Below are 21,208 nucleotides of genomic sequence, written 5' to 3' on the forward strand. Positions count from 1 at the left end.
TTTTAAAGTTTTTATTTAAATTCCAATTAGTTAACCGCAGTATAATATTAATTTCAGGTGTGCAATATAGTGATTCAACACTTGAATACATGACTCAGTGCTCGTCATGACAACTGCACCCCTTAATTCCCATCACCTCTTTTGCCCATCCCTCCAGGAACCTCCCCTCTGGTAACCATCAGTTTGTTCTCTATAGTTAAGAGTTTGTTTCTTGGTTTGCCTCTCTCTCTCTTTTCTTGTTTTGCTTGTTTCTTAAATTCCACATATGAATGAAATAATATGGTATTTGTCTTTCTCTGACTTATTTCACTTAGCATTATATTCTCTAGCTCCATCAATGTCACTGCAAATGGCAAGGTTTCATTCTTTTTTATGGCTAAGTAATATTCTGTTGTGTTTATGTATACACATAAATACATATATACCACATCTTCATCGATTCATCAATCAATGGAACACTGTTTCCATAATTTGGCTAATGTAGATAATGTTGCTATAAACATCAAGGTGAACATATCCTTTTGATTTAGTGATTTTGTACTCTTTGGGTAAATACTTAGAGTAGTATGATTGAAGGATCACAGGGTAGTTCTATTTTTAACTTTTTGAGAAACCTGCGTACTATTTTCCACAGTGGCTATACCAGTTTGCCTTCCCGCCAAAGTTCCCATTTCTCCACATCCTCACCAACATCTATTGTTTTTTATTTTAGCCATTCTGACAGGTATGAGGTGATATGTCATTGTAGTTTTGATTTGCCTGATAAGTGACGTTGAACATCTTTTCATGTGTCTATCAGCCATCTGTTCTTCTGTCCATTTTTTCATTGGATTATTAGGTGTTGGATTTTATAAATGCTTTATATATTTTTATATTTTGGATATTAACCCTTTATTGGATGTCATTTGCAAATATCTTCTTCCATTCTATAAGTTGCCTTTAGTTTTATTGATTATTTCCTTCATTGTGCAGAAGCTTTTTATTTTAATGTAGTCCCAAGAGTTTATTTTTTGTTTTGTTTCCCTACCCTCAGAAGACATCAAGAAAGAAGTTGCAGGGTGCTTGGATGGGTCAGTTGGTTAAGTGTCGACTCTTTTTTTTTTTTTATAAATATTTTTTTTAAGTTTATTTTTTATTGAGAGGGAGAGAGCACAGCTGGGGAGGGGCAGAGAGAGAGGGAGACACAGAATCTGAAGCAGGCTCCAGGCTCGCAGCTGTCAGCACAGAGCCCAATGCAGGTCTCGAACCCACAGACCATGAAATCATGACCTAAGTGGAAGTCAGACACTTAACTGACCAAGTCACCCAGGCGCCCCTAGTATCTGACTCTTGATTTAGACTTAGGTTGTGATCTCATGGTTGTGAGATTGAGCCCCACGTTGGGCTCTGTACTGGGCGTGGAGCCTGCTTAAGATTCTCTCTCTCCTTTTCCCTCTGCCCCTCCCCCATGCACTCTCACACACACTCTCTCTCTCAAATTAAAAAAAAAAAGGTGCAGCAGCAGATGTCAAAGAAGCTACTACCTGTGCTGTCTTCTAGGATGCTTATGGTTTCAGGTCTCACATTTAGGTCTTTAATCCATTTTGAATTTATTTTTGCATATGGTGTAAGAAAGTTGTCAAGCTTCATTCTTTTGCATGTTGCTATCCAAGTTTTCCCAACACCACTGGTTGAAGACACTGTCTTTTTCCCACTGGGCATTTTTTCCTGCTTTGTTGAAGATTAATTAATCATATAATCGTGGGTTCATTTCTGGGCTTTCAATTTTGTTCCATTGATCTATGTGTATTTTTTTGTGCCAGCACCATACTGACTTGATGATTACAGTTTGTAATATAGCTTGAAGTCCAGAATTGTGATGCCACTAGCTTTGCTGTTCTATTTCAAGGTTGGCTATTCAGGGTCTCTTGTGGTTCAACACGAATTTTAGGATTGTTTGTTCTAGCTCTGTGAAATTGTTGGTGGTATTTTGATACAGATTGCATTAAATGTGTAGATTCCTTTGGGGAGTATGGACATTTTAACAATATTTGTTCTTCCAATCCATGGGCATGGAATGTTCCATTTCTTTGTGTCATTTTCAATGTCTTTCTGAAGTGTTCTATAGTTTCCAGAGTACAGGTGTTTCATCTCTTTCTTTAGGTTTATTCCTAGGTATCTAGGATTTTGGTGCAATTGTAAATGGTATTGATTCCTTAATTTCTCTTCTACTGCTTCATTATTGGTGTACAGAAATGTGACCGATTTCTGTACATTGATTTTATATCTGGCAACTTTACTGAATTCGTGTATCATTTCTAGCAATTTTTTGGTGGAGTCTTTCAGATTTTCTACACATAGTACCTTGTCATCTGCAAATAATGGAACGTTTACCCTTTCCTTACTGATTTAAATGCCTTTTATTTCTTTCTATTGTCTGATTTTTGTGACTAGGATTTCCAGTACTATGTTGAATAAAAGTGGTGAGAGTAGGGGCACCTGGGTGGCTCAGTTGGTTAAGTGTCCACTTCAGCTCAGGTCATGACCTCATAGTTTGTGAGTTTGAGCCCCACATCAGGCTCTGTGCTGACAGCTCAGAGCCTGGAGCCTGCTTTGGATTCTGTGTCTCCTTCCCTCTCTGCCCCTTTCCTACTCAAACTCTGTCTCTGTCTCTCAAACATAAACATTGAAAAAAATAAAAAAAAAAAAAGTTTGAGAGTGGACATCCTTGTCTTGCTCCTGACTTTTGGGGGAAAGGCTCTCAGTTTTTCCCCATGGAAGAGGATGTTAGCTGTGGGTTGTTCATATGTGGCCTTGATTATGAGGTATGTTTCCTCTAAGCCTACTTTGTTGAGCATTTTTATCATGAATGGATGTTGTTCTTTCTCAAATGCTTTTTCTGCATCTATTGAAACAACCATATGGTTCGTATCCCTTCTCTTATTGATGTGATGTATTATACTGATTGATTTGCAAATACTACCCTTACAACCCAGGAATAGTTCCCACTTGATCATGGTGAATAATTTTTTTAATGTTTTGTTGAATTCAGTTAGCTAGTATTTTATTGAGAATTTTTGCATCCATGTTCATCAGGGATATTGGCCTATGGTTCTCTTTTTTAGTGGAATCTTTATCTGGTTTTGGTATCAAAAGAATACTGGCCTCATAGAATGAACTTAGAAGTTTTCCTTCCTTTTCTATTTTTCTGAAATAGTTTGAGAAGACTAGGCCATAAGTCCTCTTTAAATGCTTTCTAGAATTTGCCTGTGAAGCCATCTGGTCCTGGACTTTTGTTGGTTGGGAATCTTTAAATTGCTGGCTCAATTTCTTCGCTGGTTACCAGTTTGTTCAAGTTTTCTATTTCTTCCTGTTTCAGTTTTGGTAATTTATATGTTTCTAACAATTTAACCATTTCTTCTAGCTTGTCCAATTTGATGGCATATAGTTTTTCATAATATTCTCTTATAATTGTTTGTATTTCTGTGGTGTTAGTTGTTATTTCCCCTCTCTCATTTGTGATTTTACTTATTTGGGCCCTTTCTCTTTTCTTTTTGGTAACTTTGGCTGAAGGTTTATAAATTTTATTTATTTTTCTCACAGAATCAGCTCTTGCTTTCATTGCTCTGTTCCACTGTTTTTGTTTTTTGTTTTTTTTTAGTTTCTACATCATTTATTTCTGCTCTAATCTTTATTATTTCTTTCCTTATGCTGGCTTTAGGCTTCATTTATTGTTCTTTTTTCTAGCTTCCGCTAGGTGTAAGGTTAGGTTATTTAAGGTTTTTCTTGCTTCTTGAGGTACACCTGGATTATTATATACTTTCCTCTTAGGACCACTTTTGCTGCATCCCAAAGGTTTTACACCATTTTGTTTCCAATTTGATTTGTTTCCATGTGCTTTTTTATTTCTTTTATTTCCCGGTTGACCAATTCATTGTTTAGTAGCATGTTATTTAATCTCCATGTATTTGTTGTCTTTCCAAATTTTTTCTTGTGCTGACTTCTAGTTTCACAGCATTGTGATCAGAAAAGGCATGTGGTAAGACTTCAGTCTTCTTGTATATGTTGAGGCCCATTTTGTGACCTAATAATATATTCTGTATTTTGGAGAATGTGCCATGTGCTCTTGAAAGAATATGTATTCTGCTATTTCAGGATGGAATATTCTGAATATAACTGTTAAGTCCATCTGGTCATTCTAAGCCATTGTTTCCTTTTTGATTTTTTGTTTAGATGATCTGTCCTTTGGGGTGCTTGGATGGCTAGGTTGGCTGAGTGTCTCACTTTGGCTCAGGTCATGATCTTAGGGCTAATGGGTTTGGGCCCTACATCGGGCTTTGCACTGGCAGCACAGAGCCCACTCAGATTCCCTGTCTTCCTCCCTCACATTAAAAATTTTTTTGATGATCCATTGATGTAAGTGGGGTGTTAAAGTCCCCTACTATTATTGTATTATTATCGATTAGTTCCTCTATATTTGCTATTAATTGTTATATATATTTGTGTGCTCCCATGCTGGGTGCACAAATATTTATAATTGTTAAATCTTATTGGATTGTCCCCTTTATTATTATATAGGGTCCTTCTTTGTCTCTTGTTACAGTCTTTGTTTTAAAGTCCAGTTTGCCTAAGGGTGCCTGGGTGTCTTAGTCAGTTAAGTGTCTGACTTCAGCTCAGGTCATGATCTCGTGGTTCAGGAATTCAAGCCCTGCATTGGGCTCTGTGCTGACAGCTCAGATCCTGGAGTCTGCTTCGGATTCTGTTTCTCCCTCTCTCTGTACACCCCCAGCCCCACTCACGCTGTAGCTCTATTTCTCAAAAATAAACATTTAAAAAAATTATAAATAAAGTCTAGTTTGTCTGATAAAAGTATTGCTACTCTTTCTTTTAACACCCATTTGCATGATAAGTGTTTCTCCATCCCCTCACTTGCAATCTGCAGATGTGTCGAGGTCTAAAATGAGTCTCTTATATGCAGCATATAAATGGGTCTTGCTTTTTTATCCATTCTGACATCCTATGTCTTTTTTTTCTTAATGTTTATTTTGAGAGAGTGCACACATGCAAGCAGGGGAGGGGCAGAGGGGAGAGAAGAATCCCAAGTACACTCCATGCTGTTAACATAGAGGCTGACATGGGGCTAGATCCCACAAACTGTGAGATTATGACTTGAGCTGAAATCAAGAGTTGGATGCTTACCTGACTTAGCCACCCAGGTGCCCCATAACATCCTATGTCTTTTGATTGGAGCATTTAGTCCATTTACATTCACAGTAATTTATGATAGTTGTGTTATTTATTGTCATTTTATTACTTGTTTTGTAATTGTTTCTGGAGATTTTCTCTGATTCTTTCTTGTCTTTCCCTCTTTCATGTTTTGCTGATTTTCTTCAGTGATATATTTGGATTCCTTTATTCTTTGCATGTTTATTAGTGGTATTTGATATATTGCTACCATTAGGTTTGTATAAAACCTCTTTTGCAAATAGCAGTCTATATTAAGTTGATGGTTGATTAAATTTTAACCCATTCTTTTCTCCTCTCCTCCCCAAGTTTTAGGTATATGTTATTATATCTTATACCCTTTTTTTGTGAGTTCCTTGACTGATTTTTTTACAGAAATGTTCATTTTTACTGTTTTTGTGTTTCCTGTCTTCATACTGTCACTTTTGGTTTCTCCTTTCCATTCAAAGAGCCCTTTTAATATTTCTCACTGGGCTGGTTTAGTTGTCATGAACTCCTTTAGTTTTGTTTGGGAAATTCTCTCTCTCCTTCTATTTTAAATGATAGACTTGCTGGACAGAGTGTTCTTGGCTGCAGATTTTTCCTGTTCAGCACTTAGCACTTTTTTTTAAAATTTTTAAATGTTTATTTATTTTTGAAAGAGAGAGACAGAGTGCAAGTGGGGGGAGGGCAGAGAGTGGAAAACACAGACTCCAAAGCAGGCTCCAGGCTCTCAGCTGTCAGCACAGAGCCTGATGCAGGGCTTGAACTCCTGAACTGCAAGATCATGACCTGGGCTGAAGTTGGATGCTTACCCAACAGAGCCACCCAGGTGCTCCTCCTGTTCAGCACTTTGAAGATATCATGCGCTTGCTTCTAGCTTGCCAAATTTCTGTTGAAAAATCTTCTGCTAGCCTTATGGGTTTTTCCTTGCAAGTTAAGGACTTTTGTCTTGCTGCCTTTAATATCTTTTCTTTAGCAATTTAATTACAGTATGTCTTGGATTAGGCCTGTTTGGGTTGGTTTTGATGGGAGTTCTCTGTGCCTCTGGATCTAGATGCCTGTTTCCTTCCCCAGATTAGGTTAAGTTTTCAGCCATTATTTCTTCAAATACATTTTTTGCCCCCTTTTGTCTCTTTTCTTCTTCTGGGACTTCTATAATGGGAATGTTATTATATCTGATGGAGTCACTGAGCTCCCCAAGTCTATTATCATGTTGTATAACTCTTCTTTCTTTTGTTCAGCTTCATTACTTTCCATTACTTTGTCTTCTAGGTCACTAATTTGTCCCTCTCAGTCTTCCAGCCTGTTGTCCACTGCATCCAGTGTGTTTCTAATCTCATTTATTGCACTTTTCATCTTTTTTTTTTTAACTCTTTTGTCTCTGTGGGATGGGTCTCACTGATGTCTTCTTTTCTCAAGCCCAGTGAGTATCCTTATGATTGTTGCTTTAAATTCTCCATCAGGCATGTTATTTATATCTATCTCACTTAGATCTCTGGCTGTGACCTTATCTTGTTCTTTTGTTTGGAATAAATTCCTTGTCTTCTCAGTTTTTTCTAAGTCTCTGCCTTCTTTTGTGTGCTATTAAAGCCAGTTAAGTCTTCTGCTCCTGAAAGTAATGGTCTTATAAAGAAGACATCACATAGCACTCAGAGCCTGGTGCTTCAGGGAGTGCTTCCAGTGTGTGTGCATGCACTGTGCTGTTGTGTTTTGGCTGCCCTATCCTTCAGTGAGTCATCTGCAGGGCTCTGCTTGACTTCTATGCACAATGTTTGGTCCCTGACCTGATGTGGCAAGTTTTAGTCTGCTTGTGAAATGAGACCTGTCACTATTTCCACCAGAACTGAGGCCCTGCAGCACTCTCTGCTTAGGAGACACAGTGTGGGCAGAGGTTTGTGATGGTCTTCTAGGGGAGTGCCCTGCCACACTGGGACTGAGGTAAGTGTGACTGAGAAAAGCAGTTCCACTGGAGCACAGGGGGTGCTTAATAGAAGTTAGGCAGCCAGTATCCATGCTGCACTGCTTCCACAGGTGACTGTGTTTATGCTGTGGAGAGAGAAATGGCACTGACCAGCTCCTTTGTTCCTGGAGATGTATCTCCGTGAATGCGGTCTCTCGCGGACATGCTCTAAGAAGAGCAAATGATCTCCCAATTTTGTGGCCCAGTCTCTCTTCAGATTGCTGTTGCCATGCTGTATGCCCCAGGTTGTTTACCTGCCTTCTCTCAAGGAGCAAGGCAGTACCCTCTAGGCTCTATCCTAGTGAAGCCTGCTGACCTTCAAAACTCCAGGCTTTAAGCCCCATTGGTTGCAAGAACTCATGAAATTCAGCCCTTCTCATTTTCCAAGCCAATGGCTTTGGGGAAATGTTCTCCTTGTGCATTCCCCTGTATGCTCCTCTCTCAGTTGCCCTTCTCCATGACCACGCTCCTTCCCCTCCACAGCAGCCAGGATCCATTTCTCCACTAAACCATGTCTCCACACTTCCTATCTTTTTCAATGTGTCATCTTCTCTCCCTTTAGTTGTAGAGTCTGTTCTGTCAGTCTTCAGGTAGATTTCTGGGGTATTTAGGATGTTTTGATAGTTATCTAGTTCTATTCATGGATCAAGGTGAGCCTAGGGTTCTCCTAGTCCACTGTTATTCTCCGTCTCTCCCAACTCTGTCACTATCAAGGGTAGCTCACTTAGAAAGAGGTAGAAAGCACATTTGCCTACCACCAGTTCTTATGTACATTCTAGGATCTACTGGTTGAACTTTTATATAATTCTTTACTACATGGAATCAGGACTCCTTGGAAAGTAGTAGATTCCTTTCCATATATTGAGGAAAGAAATCACAAAGGGTATAGAAAAGTGGTTCTGAAAATGCAATCACAGGACCAGCAGCAGCATCTGGGAACTTCAGAAATGCCAGTCCTCTGATCCTAACCCAGGCCTACTGAGTGAGAAACTCTGGTGCCCAACTATCTGTGTTTTAATAAGCACTCTGATGCACCTAAAGTTTGAGAACCACTGATAGGCCATTCACTGCAGAAAATAACACAAATGTTTCAAGAACATTTGATACCTAGGAGACAAAAGTTCACCTAAAGTATATAAAAGTTAGTTGTAACAATAGAAGGATGTAGTAAATGTGTAGTTAAAAAAATTACTTCTGGGGGCACCTGGGTGGCTCAGTCGGTTGTGCATCCAACTCTTGATTTTGGTTCAGGTCATGATCTCAGGGTATGTGAATTTGAGCCCTGAATCAGACTCTGCACTGACAGTGAGGAGCCTGCTTGGGATTCTCTCTCTCCCTCTCTCTCTATTCCTACCCTGCTCATGCTCTCTCTCTCTCTAAAAAAATAAACTTAAAATTGTTTTAATTACTTCTAATAAGAAGTACTAATATACCAGACTGCTGGGTTTCATGTATTAAGCATATATTTTTAAAAGATCAATATGCATGTTTCTCTTAATGTTTAAGCAGGCATGACAGCTGTGAGAATGTCTCTCACATCTCCAGCTATGGAAAGTGTAACTGACCAGTGTCCCCAGATGCTTGGCACTGGAATCCATCACCTCAATCTGCTGGGGCCCACGCTCTCCCACAGGCTACTTCCAGAGAGTAACTGAGTGGACACGGATACTGTTGAGGCCCATTCCCAGGAGACAAAGGATTTCTCTGATGGGTTACTTTGGCTTAAAGTCTCCCCAGAGGCCTAGCTGAACTTTCTTAGAACTGAGCTGCAGTCTAAGACATTTCTACCTAACCTTTCTTCCTTCCCTCTCCACTTCACAAGGGTCAGATATGCACTGTGGTCTGATGGTTCTTCTAACCTGCCTCCTCAAGGTTCCCCCACAGTTATTTCCTATAATAAATCTCATACACTCAATCCTCTTTGGGAGTCTGCTTTTTAGAAAACCTGAACATAAAGAATTGTGAGCAAGCTAAATAGTACCTTTAGACATTAAATATTAACTAATATTTAATTGGTTCTACCTTTATGATAATTACAATAACATCTACCATTCACTCAGTTCTTGGTTTCATGCCCAGGCATGACACACAATTAAACCTCACAACTCTGAGATGATATGAGGAAATGGATCTGTGGGAAGACAGACAGCAGAGGAACATACACCAGTCTGAAACACTGGAAATTATGCTTTTTTCTTCAGGAGAGAATGTGGTCTCACTGATGCTGAATTTGGTTCAAGAACCAGTACTTGAGTTTATAAATATTCTCTTGAATGGAAGAACAGAAAGTACTTCAAATCTTTTGAAAAGTGATGCATACCCCAAGTGTAAAAGGACAGAGCAAGAAATGTTAAGATTTTATAATGGGCAGACAATATCAACTGTGAATGCACACCTCATGAGTCAATTTTGAGGGAGAGGAAAACTATGCTAAGGCTACGTTTGGTCTTGTTCTGCATGGCCACCTTTCTTCCTCTGGGTTATTATTATTCCTTAGTAAATTGGAAATTTATAGTCTTATAGTGTGTGTGTGGCCTACCTGCATGCCACATGACACCATGAGGCAGATATTATTACTATACCCGTTCCATATAAAAGAAGAACTTGGGATTTAGAGAGAGGTTAAGCAACTTGTTCAAGGTTAACTACCAAGTTTCAGTTGTAAATAAAATTTGCTTTTCCATATGTCAAAATAGTTTCTATTTTAGCACAGACCTGTAATTCATTCTGTTTTCCAAATGTATTTTCCATTTGGGAAATGTCCCACCTTTCATCCCACTCTTCACCTGGTGGGATTTTCAATCCCATGGCACTGTGTACCCTACTCAGGGACCTTTTGAGTAACTGAGTGGACAGGGTGATATGATGGGATATGCTCTTCTCTTTGGCATAACTTGCTGTGAATGATATGATATAAATCAATAGCTGGCAGTAGCCATGGAAACAGTCTGATTTAGAATAAGTCAATACAGAGAAAGGAAGAGCTAAGAGCTAGAGTCTTGATTGCATCACTAGAACCCCTAGATCCAGCCATTCATGCACCCAATCCTATCTCCAGATTTTTCAGATATTTTGTCTCATCTTTGTACATTTTAGTCTGTTCCATAGAAAGCAACTTAAGAAGCTAATTATATTTTACAATTATAACAGTTTTACTCTAATTGGGCAAAATCAATAGAATTACATGTAACAAAAAATAAATGAACTTTCTTTCATAATAACTCACAAATGCATTTTTATAATGATAGCAGTAAGTATTGTTAGTATCAAACCTACAAATAATCATATTTCTTTCTTTTTTTTTTATTTTGAGAGAGAGAGCGAGAGAGTGCGCGCATGCATGCGCATGAGCTGGGGAAGAGCAGAGAGAGGGAGATAGAATCTCAAGCAGGCTCTGGGCCATCAGCACAAAGCCTGACTTAGGGCTCAAACCCATGAACCATGAGATCATGATCGGAGCTGAAACCAAGAGTTGGACACCCAGGTGCCTCCAAGTAATATTTCTAAGTGAAGATTTAAAATAAAAAAGTTGTTCTTACCTCATACCACTGTCTAACTGGCTCGTTTTATTTGTGTTGGCATCCCATAGATAAATGCAACTAGATTTCTCTGCAATCACTGCTAGGATATCTCCATCTTTATCCCAATCCATAGCAACACAGTTACTTTTAAAAAAGAAAGCAAAATATCACTATACATTTTCTTACAGCAAGGGAAAGAAATTTAAAAATCTATTTGTGATTTTTATTTATAGCAAGACCAATGTACTTTGAATAGGTCATAAACTTTCTAAAGTGAGAAATACAATTCACTATTCACTGCTTAGATTACACTAAGTTAAAATTTTTGTTGTTGTTGAGAGGATGGGAAGAATTTAAATTCTATTTTAAATATAATTTATATATACTACATTAAATATAATTACACATTAAATATAATTACACATAGTAAGTTAGCAGATTTTTCTTAGATCCTATAAAGAACCTGGCCTTTTGGTAAGACAAACTCATCAAGTACCTCTACAAAGAAATCACATCTGGAATCAAGAGGTAATTTGTATGACCAAATGTCAAAAGGTCACTTCAGATTTACAGAGAAAGAGAAGGTACTGATAAAAAATGAAGTTATATCTACACAAATTGGGTATAAGACAGATCAAGGTTGGGTAGATGTGGGATTGCAAATAATGGAAAAACTGGATTTTGAAGTGGTAAGAAATGTTATTTTCATTTTATATTATAACAGAATAAGAGTGATTTGATTAAAATGACAAAAGTTATAAATAGGAAATGCTTTTTTAAAAATGTTACAATTGAAAATTATTCCAAAGTGTTTATCATAATTCAAAAACTTCCTTGAGAATTAACTTTTTCTTCTCTGATTTTCATTTTGAGACTCTGCTCTTGGATATCGGCTAAGCCATACTCAGTTTTATAGTTAAGACAATTATTTCAATCACTTTATTCTTCAAAATTAATTTTCTCTAATATTTTCAGAGATTAGGGGAGTTTGGAAGAGGGAATCTTTCAAATTTTTGATAAAATCATCTAACAAAGGCAATACATAAAGCTATTTTATTTATCTGCAGATCCTCTGTCAGTCAAATTTAACTATGATAAATACAGCAAAATAATTCAGAGGTAAAAAAAATATATATAGCTAACATATAACCAATAGAGGTCACAGAGATCATGCAAAAACCCCATACAATTTACTCAAAGAAGGTCCTTACTAAGTGCCTTTTTGTTTTTAGACATAATTACAACTATTTTGACTTCTGTTTTCCATAATATAGAAAACAAAAGCAACAGTTAAGAGGCGATGGGAAACACCAAAATGGTGGCATCAGGTGAGTGGGGCAGAGAAGGAGGTGGGAAAGGCTGTCAGAGACCAACGGAAGTAAAACAACCTTTGCAAAGATGGTGGCAGTAAACCACAGAAAACAGACATGAATTTAAAAAGCATGGCAGCATAAGACCATTTAGATGGGGAACTCTACACACCTTAATAACCATTGAAGACTATCAATAAAATAATACAGATAATTTACAAAGAATCATCAAAAATGCTTAAGTTATATTTTGTGTAATCTAGAATGATTTCCTGAAAACAGAATGTCTTTGTCATTTAAAAAGTATGTGGAAAGTAACTATTTTCCAACAATTTGTGAAATGCTATAGGGATGTGGATTTATCTTCTCTGCCTATACACACACACACACACACACACACACACACGGCTTATTTATAATTAAATAAGTATTCTTCCATATAGACTCATTTATAATTATACTTTAAGGCTTCCCTCTGAATGCATGGAGGTTATAAATATCAACTCTATCTGTTTACATGTTTTACTAATAACTGATGTATAAAAAAATCTCTTTGCAATAAAAAAACAAAAGAGGAGATACAGATTATATATATGTGGTAAAATTCTATTTGATTACAGTTTTAAGGCAATACTGTTTTTATCTTTTAGGAAACAAAGCTTGAAAAAGTTTTTGACCCACCTCTGTACTTACCCAGGTAAGTTAATTTCACTTCTTTTCTGACCATGGCGATCAAAGATTTTCACAATATGATCAGCTCTAAAAGCAATTAGAACACAAAAATATAATCTAAGTGTTTCTTTTTATTTATATACATTAAAAAAAATAAGCTGACATTCAAGTGATTTCAGTGATCTCTCATGACAGTTTCATAATTTGTACCTACAAAGTTATTATCAGGGAAAAGATTTTATGAACTGTGATTTTTTTAGGTTTATTTATTTATTTTTGAGAGAGAGAGTGAGAGAGAGAGCAGGGGAAGGACAGAGAGAGAGCAGAGACAGACAATCCCAAGCAGGCTCCCCACCATCAGTGCAGAGCCCAAAGTCGGGCTCAAACTCACCAACTGTGAGATCATGACCTGAGCCAAAACCCAAAAGTCTGATGCTTAACCAACTGACCCATCCAGGCGCCCCTGAACTGTGATGTTAATGAGGATGAATGTATGTACTTTCATGTACTTTTCCCACTGTACAACCACCATACAAGAACTTCTACTAAACAAATGGTGTGGTAATACAGGCATACAAGCATCTGAAGTCAGGATGATTTACTTAAAGCATTCATTGATTTCTTACCCTGTTACTGCAAGGTAGTTTCCTGATGTTTTTTGCCAGGTGAATTGTATTGGTGTGCCAAGCCAAGTCCTTTCTATCAGTGAGAAAACACGCTAAAAAGGCAAACGCAATTTTTATATTTTCGAAACATACAATTAAGGGTTGGTCAAAGACACCAAAACATGATCATGAAAACAGTAGAATTCAGGATGGTAAAGGCTTATTGTTAGAACTTATCCAGAAAGTCAATAATATAACAAACAAAATGACTAATCAGATCAACCAACCAATCAAAAAATTTCCACAATTTGGCTGTTAAAGTATGGACCTTAGTACACACAGGAAAGCAGTTATAAAATTTGGTTTTAAACGTTTTGAATATTAATTTCATGAAAATTATAATTTTAATGTTTTATATGTTAAAGAGTAAAATAACTTAAACTTGAATTTAGCTAATAATCAGTGGCATGGAGTTTTTAAACTTAACAAAACTACCATTTAAAAAATCTCAAGCGTGATAAAAATACAAATGTCTATCCTTCATTCAAAATTATTTTCTTCCTTTACCCATTAGTTATACTTACTTCATCATTAAGTGCTTAATTTTGCTATTGGGTGGACAGTGTATCAGCTGAGAAGCCTTTCTTTTAGTCAAGAACTGGGGTATCCAATATGGAAGCCACAAATCACAGGTGGACTTGAAATTTTATTAAGGGCTTGAAATGTAGGTAGTATGAATTTAGATGTGTTGTAAATATAGAATACATACACATTTCAAGGACTATGAAAAATGTGAACTATCTCATTGATATTTTATATTGATTACATATTGAAACAATATTTTGGATATACTAGATAAAATAAAGTATATTATTTAAATTAATCTTACCTGTTTCTTTTAAAACATTTTAATGTGGCTACCAAAATTTTTAAATTACACTGGCTCACATTAAATTTATATCAAACAATATTGATCTAAAACTATTAAGAACATAAGCTTGAATGAAAAAATTTAGATTTTAATATTAGGTTAAGTTATAAATAATTAGGTTAAATCATAGACCATATCTAGGCATATGAAGTTTAAATACTACAGCTGGCTTGGCAAGGCTAGTGGCTACACAAAACTCATCCAATGCTTAAAATTAAACACCAATCAATAGGCATTTGGTGTGTTAAGTGGATAAAATCCACCTCTATTGAAAACAGGTGCACCTCTATAATCAAAGGTGCATTCACATTTTGTGGAGCAGAAAACACCTTGAAGGAAAAAAAAAAGCATAAAGGCATCTTTTGCAATTTTGTGACAACATGACCTAGAACCCCTTTATTCAAGCAATACATCCTTAAATTTCATTAGCTTCATGGTCGCGCTCTTCTAGCTGTGACCTTACAGATTATTTTTCTTCAGTGGAGCTATATATACATGCTCCATATACAGTACACAGGAAAAGTGCTAGCTTCAAAACCAGAAAACCAGATTTTGGTTTTGCTTTTTACTTACTAGCTGCAGGGCTTAATTAAAACAAGTAGCTCAAATTGCAAGCACAAAATTCTCAACTGTAAACCAGGAATAATATCTTCTCCCTTCTGATACTTCATAAATTGTGAAGTGCTTTAGAAATGTTATGATTACCGGTCAATTCCAATTTCCACGCTAATAGCCACGAGGAATCATTACGACTTAATTACTTTTCAAACTGAGCTATCCATTTCTTGTCAGATCAGGGCTGTACTATCGCTGTAGTAAAGTGGATAGGTGAATCGGCAGTAGCCACTGACGTGGAATGGGATTCACTAGAAGCCCAAACCTAGGAACGGTGCGTGCAGAGGATGATGCTCTCCAGGGAGACCTGCGTGTGCAAGTGCAGTTTTTTCCATGAATAATGTACATTAGCCACTGAGTGATTTCTACATTAGATCAGTCACTGGCGATACAACTTGACATTATTCTTTCGGAAGCTTTTCACTCTTTTAAAGGCGCTGAGTACGGCTTGCTAGACGCTCAGCTGCGGGAAAAGCAGCAGCTGGTGACACCCAATCCAGTCAATTTTACCGCAACCCTCCAAACGCAGACCGCTCTTTCCACGGTGTGAAGTTCCTAGTCTCTTCTGATCCAATCTGCTCATTTCGGGCCATGCCCGCCTTCCCTCTGCCCTCACCACTTCAACTCAGTTCGCGGTGCCAGAAATGAGGCCTCCCTCTCCGCCTTCTCCTCCTCTCCAGTTTTCTTTCCTTTCCCTCCTTCCTTCAACTTCGCTGCAGCTTTCCTCCCCCCCGGGCCACCGGCTCTCTTGTCCCCTCCTCTGACGCATTCAGGACGGGGGAGAGGGCACCGGCTCCTAACCTCAAAATGACGCTCAGCGGGCTAAGAGCCAGTGGTCGCGTTTTCCCGCCCCCACACCCAGGGGTTTGCAAGTTATTTACCTTCATCTCAAGGCTCGAGCGGCCGCGCGATCTGGCAAATGCGCAGGCGCAGCGGGCCTCCTCCAAGAGGGCTAACGCGTTCCCGTCACCCAGGAGACCGCAAGAACAGTAACCAATCAGCGAGCACTAGCTGAAGGGAGGTGCCTCGCGGGGGTCCTCCTCAGGGGAGGGCGGGAGGCGCTGACTGGAATCACGTGACTCTGGCGGACGTAGGCCGACTCGCGTCAGGTCTTGCGGCTACTTGATTTCCTGGTTGAGCTCTGATTGGATGAATCCCGGGGACTTGCTCGAGGGAGGTGGCTTCTGTGAGCCCTGAAAGGCGCCTGAGTAAATTTCGTCTGCTGGTTAGTAAGATGCCCATGGTGGCGGGTTCGGGGCGCCGAGAATCAAGAAAACGAACACTGGATGTTGGATGAAAGGAAAATGGGAATTTGCTTTTGGGGCAAATACTCTTACACAGTCAGCGCAAAGAGGACTTGGATGGGCTCGTGTGTCATCTTTTTTTCCTTTCCAGGCTTCTGGGGTAGAAGAAATAGGATGTGAGAAGTAGGTTTTTTTCAAGGCGTTAATAGGACAACTAAATTGGGCAAGAAAATGAGCACTAATTGCTTCTTTAGACTTTGGACCTGGCAGCTTTTCCCCAAATAGTATGCCCTACCATAGATCTGTGCGTTATTATTTAGCATATGAAAGTACTTCTTTTGCCAAAATGTCTGAAAGTGCTGAACAACCCACCCTTTTCTTTTCATCATTAGGTAGGAATCTTATTGACCTGCAGGAAATGAAATGATTTCAAAGAACTAATGATGGGTGTTACATTCTCAAGTAGGGTACTGTTCCCTGGCGTGGGGGTGTTGTTTAATTTACGTTTCCCTTTAGTTTCAGGTGCAAGACCTATTCGTTAAAATGAAGATGTCAATAGGTGACTGAAAAACAAAAAGGTTAGAGAAGCAGAAGTTCAGAAATTGGCCATGCAACGTCTAAAAGAGTGAATGGGACTTTTTAGGTTTGAGAAATGTAGGTGTAAGGGTAGTGTAGGGCTAATGCTTAGCTTGAAAAATAACAGCTTTGTGTTGACACTGAAGGTTAAGAGATAACAGCCTTGCTTTGCTCTGGTAAACTACGCCTCATACTCTTGTAAATCAGGCTTCACCAATTAAGGAAATAAAAGTTCAAAGAAAAGAGCATCAGAGGCAGGGTCAAGGAGATCCACTGGTTGCAACTTAGAGGCAGAAAGTCTAAAGTAAACACCTCATTAGGCAACTGTTTCTAACTCATCTGGAAACTGTTTCTTTGTTCCGTTCCCAGGTGATGATAAAACGATGTGATCGGTTATAAAAACTCTGTACCCCGGCTGTTTGGGGCCACACTCTTATCAAGAGTGTTGGTCCTGATCGGTCGGCCTTGCCTCTCATTGTAATAAACTTTGTTGTGACTGTCACTGGTGCCCGTAGCATTCTGTTTCAGGAGTTGTGTGGATACAACATAGGGAAGACAAAATTTTACCTCTACCCTCTTAGGGTTTTTTCAGCTAGACCTGAGAAGTAAGCTGACCTAAGACAGATTAACAGAAATTAATTTATTAAGATAAATTAACACTACAAATTTATGTGTTAGCTGACATGGGAGCCATCCTAAGGGAAAGACCCAAAGAAATGATGACACCTACCTACATACTTTTAAATTAGGTTGAACAAAGCGTGGCAACTGTGAGAAAGCAATTAAACAATGTGGTGAGGCTAAAGAAAAGTAATTTTAATAAGGCCTATTTGTATAGACTCTCAATTTCAGCTTCTTGATAAGGATGCTATTTTGCTTCTTGTATAGGGAGGGTATCTTTCACATGGAGTTTTTAATGCCCTGTTTTCAGAAGAAGATTAGAATACTCTTGCATCTGCTGTTTTTTTAGGTACCTTCTGGCTCAAAATAATCCTTATGTCAAAGTGGCTTATTTTCGATAGCATATTTTGCCACCCTTTAGGAGAAGTCTACATAAGGAAAAATACAATTAGGCCAGAAAAATTAAACTCAGGAGAGTGTAGAGTCCTGCAAACCAGAGGAAAGCATTTCAAGAGATTCAAAGTAGATATTATTTATTAGACTATTGGGTTTGTCTCAGAAGAGGAAGTTAATGTAAAGTGATAGAGTAAGGATATGAAGAATTGAAAGAAATCAACTTATTTAGAGGTAGGTAATTAGGCTTACTGGTTTTTTTTTTTTTTTAATGGGAATTTGTTTTTTAGTTACAAGTTCCATGTCATAGGTCTCATCAGATTTTCTACTTGTTTTTGAGTCAGTTTTGATAATTTGTGTCTTTCTAGGAATTTTTCCTTTTCATCTAGGTTATCCAGTTTGTTGGCATACTGTTCACAGTATTCCTTTATTTTATTTCTGGAAGGTCAATAGTGACATCTCCTCTTTTATTCCTGGTTTTAGCAATTTGAGTGTTTTCTCATTTTTCCTAGCTAAATATGTCAATTTTGTTGACCTTTTCAAAAAATAAATTTTGGTTTTGTTGATAAGTTTGTGTCCCTCAGAAAGGTATGTTGAAGTCCCAACTCCTGGTACTTGTGAATATGGACTCATTTGGAAATAGGGTATTTGCAGATATAATTAAGATGCCATTAGCATGACCCTAATTTAATATGACTTATGTACTTACCAGAAGAGGGAGGACACACAGGGAGAATGCCATGTGACAACAGAGGCTGAGATTGAATGATGCAGCTGCACCCAAAGAATGCCAAGGAAGTTGGACTTCTGGCTTCCAGAACTGTGAGACAATAATTTCTGTTGTTTTAAGCCACACAGTTTGAGGTATTTTTTTACAGCAGCCCTAGGAAATTAATACAGATATTGGTACCAGAAAGTGGTGTGCTACTGTAACAAATATTTAAAATGCAGAAATGGCTTATGAACAGAGGCTGGTAGAATTTTGAGGTACTTGGTATTAAACCTAAATTGCTTTGAAGTCATTGTTGGCTGAAATGTGGACATTAAAGGTACTTCTGATGAAAGCTCAGACAGGAGAACCAAATAGGAAGTTTCTGGGGTTTTTAGAGAATACATAGATTGTCATAACAGAATGTTGCTGAAAATAGGAATGTCAAGATGCTTCTGGTGAGGTCTCAGATGGAAGTAAGGAACATGTTATTGGATGCTAGAGGAAAGTTGATCCTTGTTATAGAGTGGTAGATAATTTGGCTGAATTTTATTGTGTTGGGTGGAAAGCAGAACTTGTAAGTGATAAACTTACATATTTAAGGAGATTTACAACTAAGGTGTTTGAAGGCACAGCCTAGTTTTTCCTTGCTGCTTATAGTAAAACATGAGAGGATGGAGATAAGTTGAGAGTGAACTGCCAAACACAAAAGAATCAGCACTTGGTTATTTGGAAAATTCTCAGCCTATCCAGATAGCATTTTCTGGAAACAAAGCCAAAGGTATGGACAATGAATTGCTAAAGAGTTTAGGCATGTGACTTATGGATCCAACCATGCCAGCAAAAACAAAGATTAGTGAACTTCAAGATATGGAAACATAAACATCCCCTTGTGCCCTCCTGCACCCCCACCTCCCCAAAAAACCCAAAGGCAACCACTGAGAAATGTATAGAGTATCATGGAATTGTGAAAAAACTTCAAGCCTAATTTATGTGTAATTGGAGTCCCAGAAGGAGCTGGGGTGTAAGAATAGAATATTTGAAAAAGTAAAGGTTGAAAAAAATCCCCAAATTTGATGAAAATGATAACCACCAATCCAAAAACTCAATGAACACTAAGCATAAGAAACATGAAAAAAAAAAAAAAACTAAAAAATTATTTAAAACCTGTGATGAAAGAAATTCTTAAAAGAAGCCAGATTAAGGGTGCACCTGGGTGGCTCAGTTGGTTAAGCATCTGACTTCAGCTCAGGTCATGATCTCACGGTTCTTGAGTTTGAGCCCTGCGTAGGGCTCTGTGCTGACAGCTCAGAGCCTGGAGCCTGTTTCAGATTCTGTGTCTCCCTCTGTCTGCCCCTCCCCCACTCATGCTTTGTCTCAAAAATAAACATTAAAAAACGTTTTTTTTAATAAAAAAAGAAAGCCAGATTAAGAAGATATATGCACATAGAAGCAAAGAAAAGAAAATGAGCAGACTTCTTGTTGGACATCCTGCAAGTCAGAAGACAGTGGAGCAACATACTAAAGAACTGAAAGAAAAAAGCTGTCCATACAGAATTCTATACTCAGAAAATAGATCTTTCAAAAATGAAAGTGACCAGCAAATTAAATCCAGCAATAGATTAAAAAAAGAATGTAGGGGCACCTGGGTGGCTCAGTCGGTTAAGCGTCCGACTTCAGCTCAGGTCACGATCTCGCGGTCCGTGAGTTCGAGCCCCGCTTTGGGCTCTGGACTAATGGCTCAGAGCCTGGAGCCTGCTTCCGATTCTGTGTCTCCCTGTCTCTCTGCCCCTCCCCCGTTCATGCTCTGTCTCTCTCTGTCTCAAAAATAAATAAATGTTAAAAAAAAAAATTAAAAAAAAAAGAATGTACATCACAACCAAGTGAAATTTATCCAAGAAATGCAAGCGTAAGTCAATATCTGAAAATAAATTTCTGTAACATGCAATATTAACATAATAAAGGACAAAAATGCATGATCACATTAATAGACAGAAAAATACTTGACAAAATCCCGAACCCTTAAAACTCAACATTCATTCATGATAAAAATACTCAATAAAGTAGGAATGTAAAGTAATTTCCTCAAACTGAGAAAGGTCATCTATAAAAAAAATCATATAACTACTATTGTATTTAATGGTGAAAGACTGAATGCCTTCTCCCTAAGCTTAGGGGGAAAAAAGGGATATCCACTCTTGCCACTTGTACTTACCATTGTATTAAAGGTTCTAGCCAGGGGAGTTATTGAAGAAAAGGAAATAAAGACCATCTAGATTGGAGAGGAAGAAGTAAAACTGTGCAGATGTCATTACCTTGTACATAGAAAATTCCAAGGAATACACAAAAATCATTATAATAAACTAATAAATGAGTTGAACAAGTTTGCAGGATACAAGATCAACACACAAAAAGTCAATCGCATTTTTCTTTTTTTTTCTTTTTTTTTAACATTTATTTCTTTTTGAGACAGAAAGAGAGAGAGAGCATGAACAGGGGAGGGTCAGAGAAAGAGGGAGACACAGAATCTGAAACAGGCTCCAGGCTCTGAGCTGTCAGCACAGAGCCCGACGCGGGGCTTGAACCCACAGACCGCGAGATCGTGACCTAAGCCGAAGTCAGACGCTTAACCAACTGAGCCACCCAGGTGCCCCTCAATTGCATTTTTCTATATGAGAAATGAACAATCCAAAAGTGAACATTTTTAAAAATCTATGTATAATAGCATTAAAATAAAATACATAAATTTAAGAAAAGTACAAGATTTGTACACTAGAAACTACAAAATCTGCTTAATTAAAGAAGAAAATAAATGTGAATACATACCACATTCATGGATCAGAGAC

At 37.9% G+C, this 21,208-nt stretch overlaps 1 protein-coding gene across 3 annotated transcripts in view; it reads right to left on the bottom strand.

Moving 5' to 3' along the window:
• The window catches only part of WDR19 (WD repeat domain 19), a 112,428-nt gene extending 96,628 nt beyond the window's left edge, over positions 1-15,800 (bottom strand). For 2 of the 3 annotated variants that reach the window (XM_027055491.2, XM_053217452.1), the window contains exons 1-4: positions 15,701-15,800; positions 13,295-13,386; positions 12,690-12,755; positions 10,705-10,830 (exon numbers count right to left, since the gene is read on the bottom strand). In XM_027055491.2, coding sequence (XP_026911292.2) covers positions 10,705-10,830; positions 12,690-12,755; positions 13,295-13,386; positions 15,701-15,706 — 290 coding nt within the window. In that variant the 5' untranslated portion in view covers positions 15,707-15,800. The other variant, XM_053217453.1, reaches the window with a different exon arrangement.
• Between the last annotated feature and the right edge of the window lie 5,408 nt (positions 15,801-21,208).

Source organism: Acinonyx jubatus, chromosome B1 (genome assembly GCF_027475565.1).
Source record: "Acinonyx jubatus isolate Ajub_Pintada_27869175 chromosome B1, VMU_Ajub_asm_v1.0, whole genome shotgun sequence".
Taxonomy (NCBI): domain Eukaryota; kingdom Metazoa; phylum Chordata; class Mammalia; order Carnivora; family Felidae; genus Acinonyx; species Acinonyx jubatus.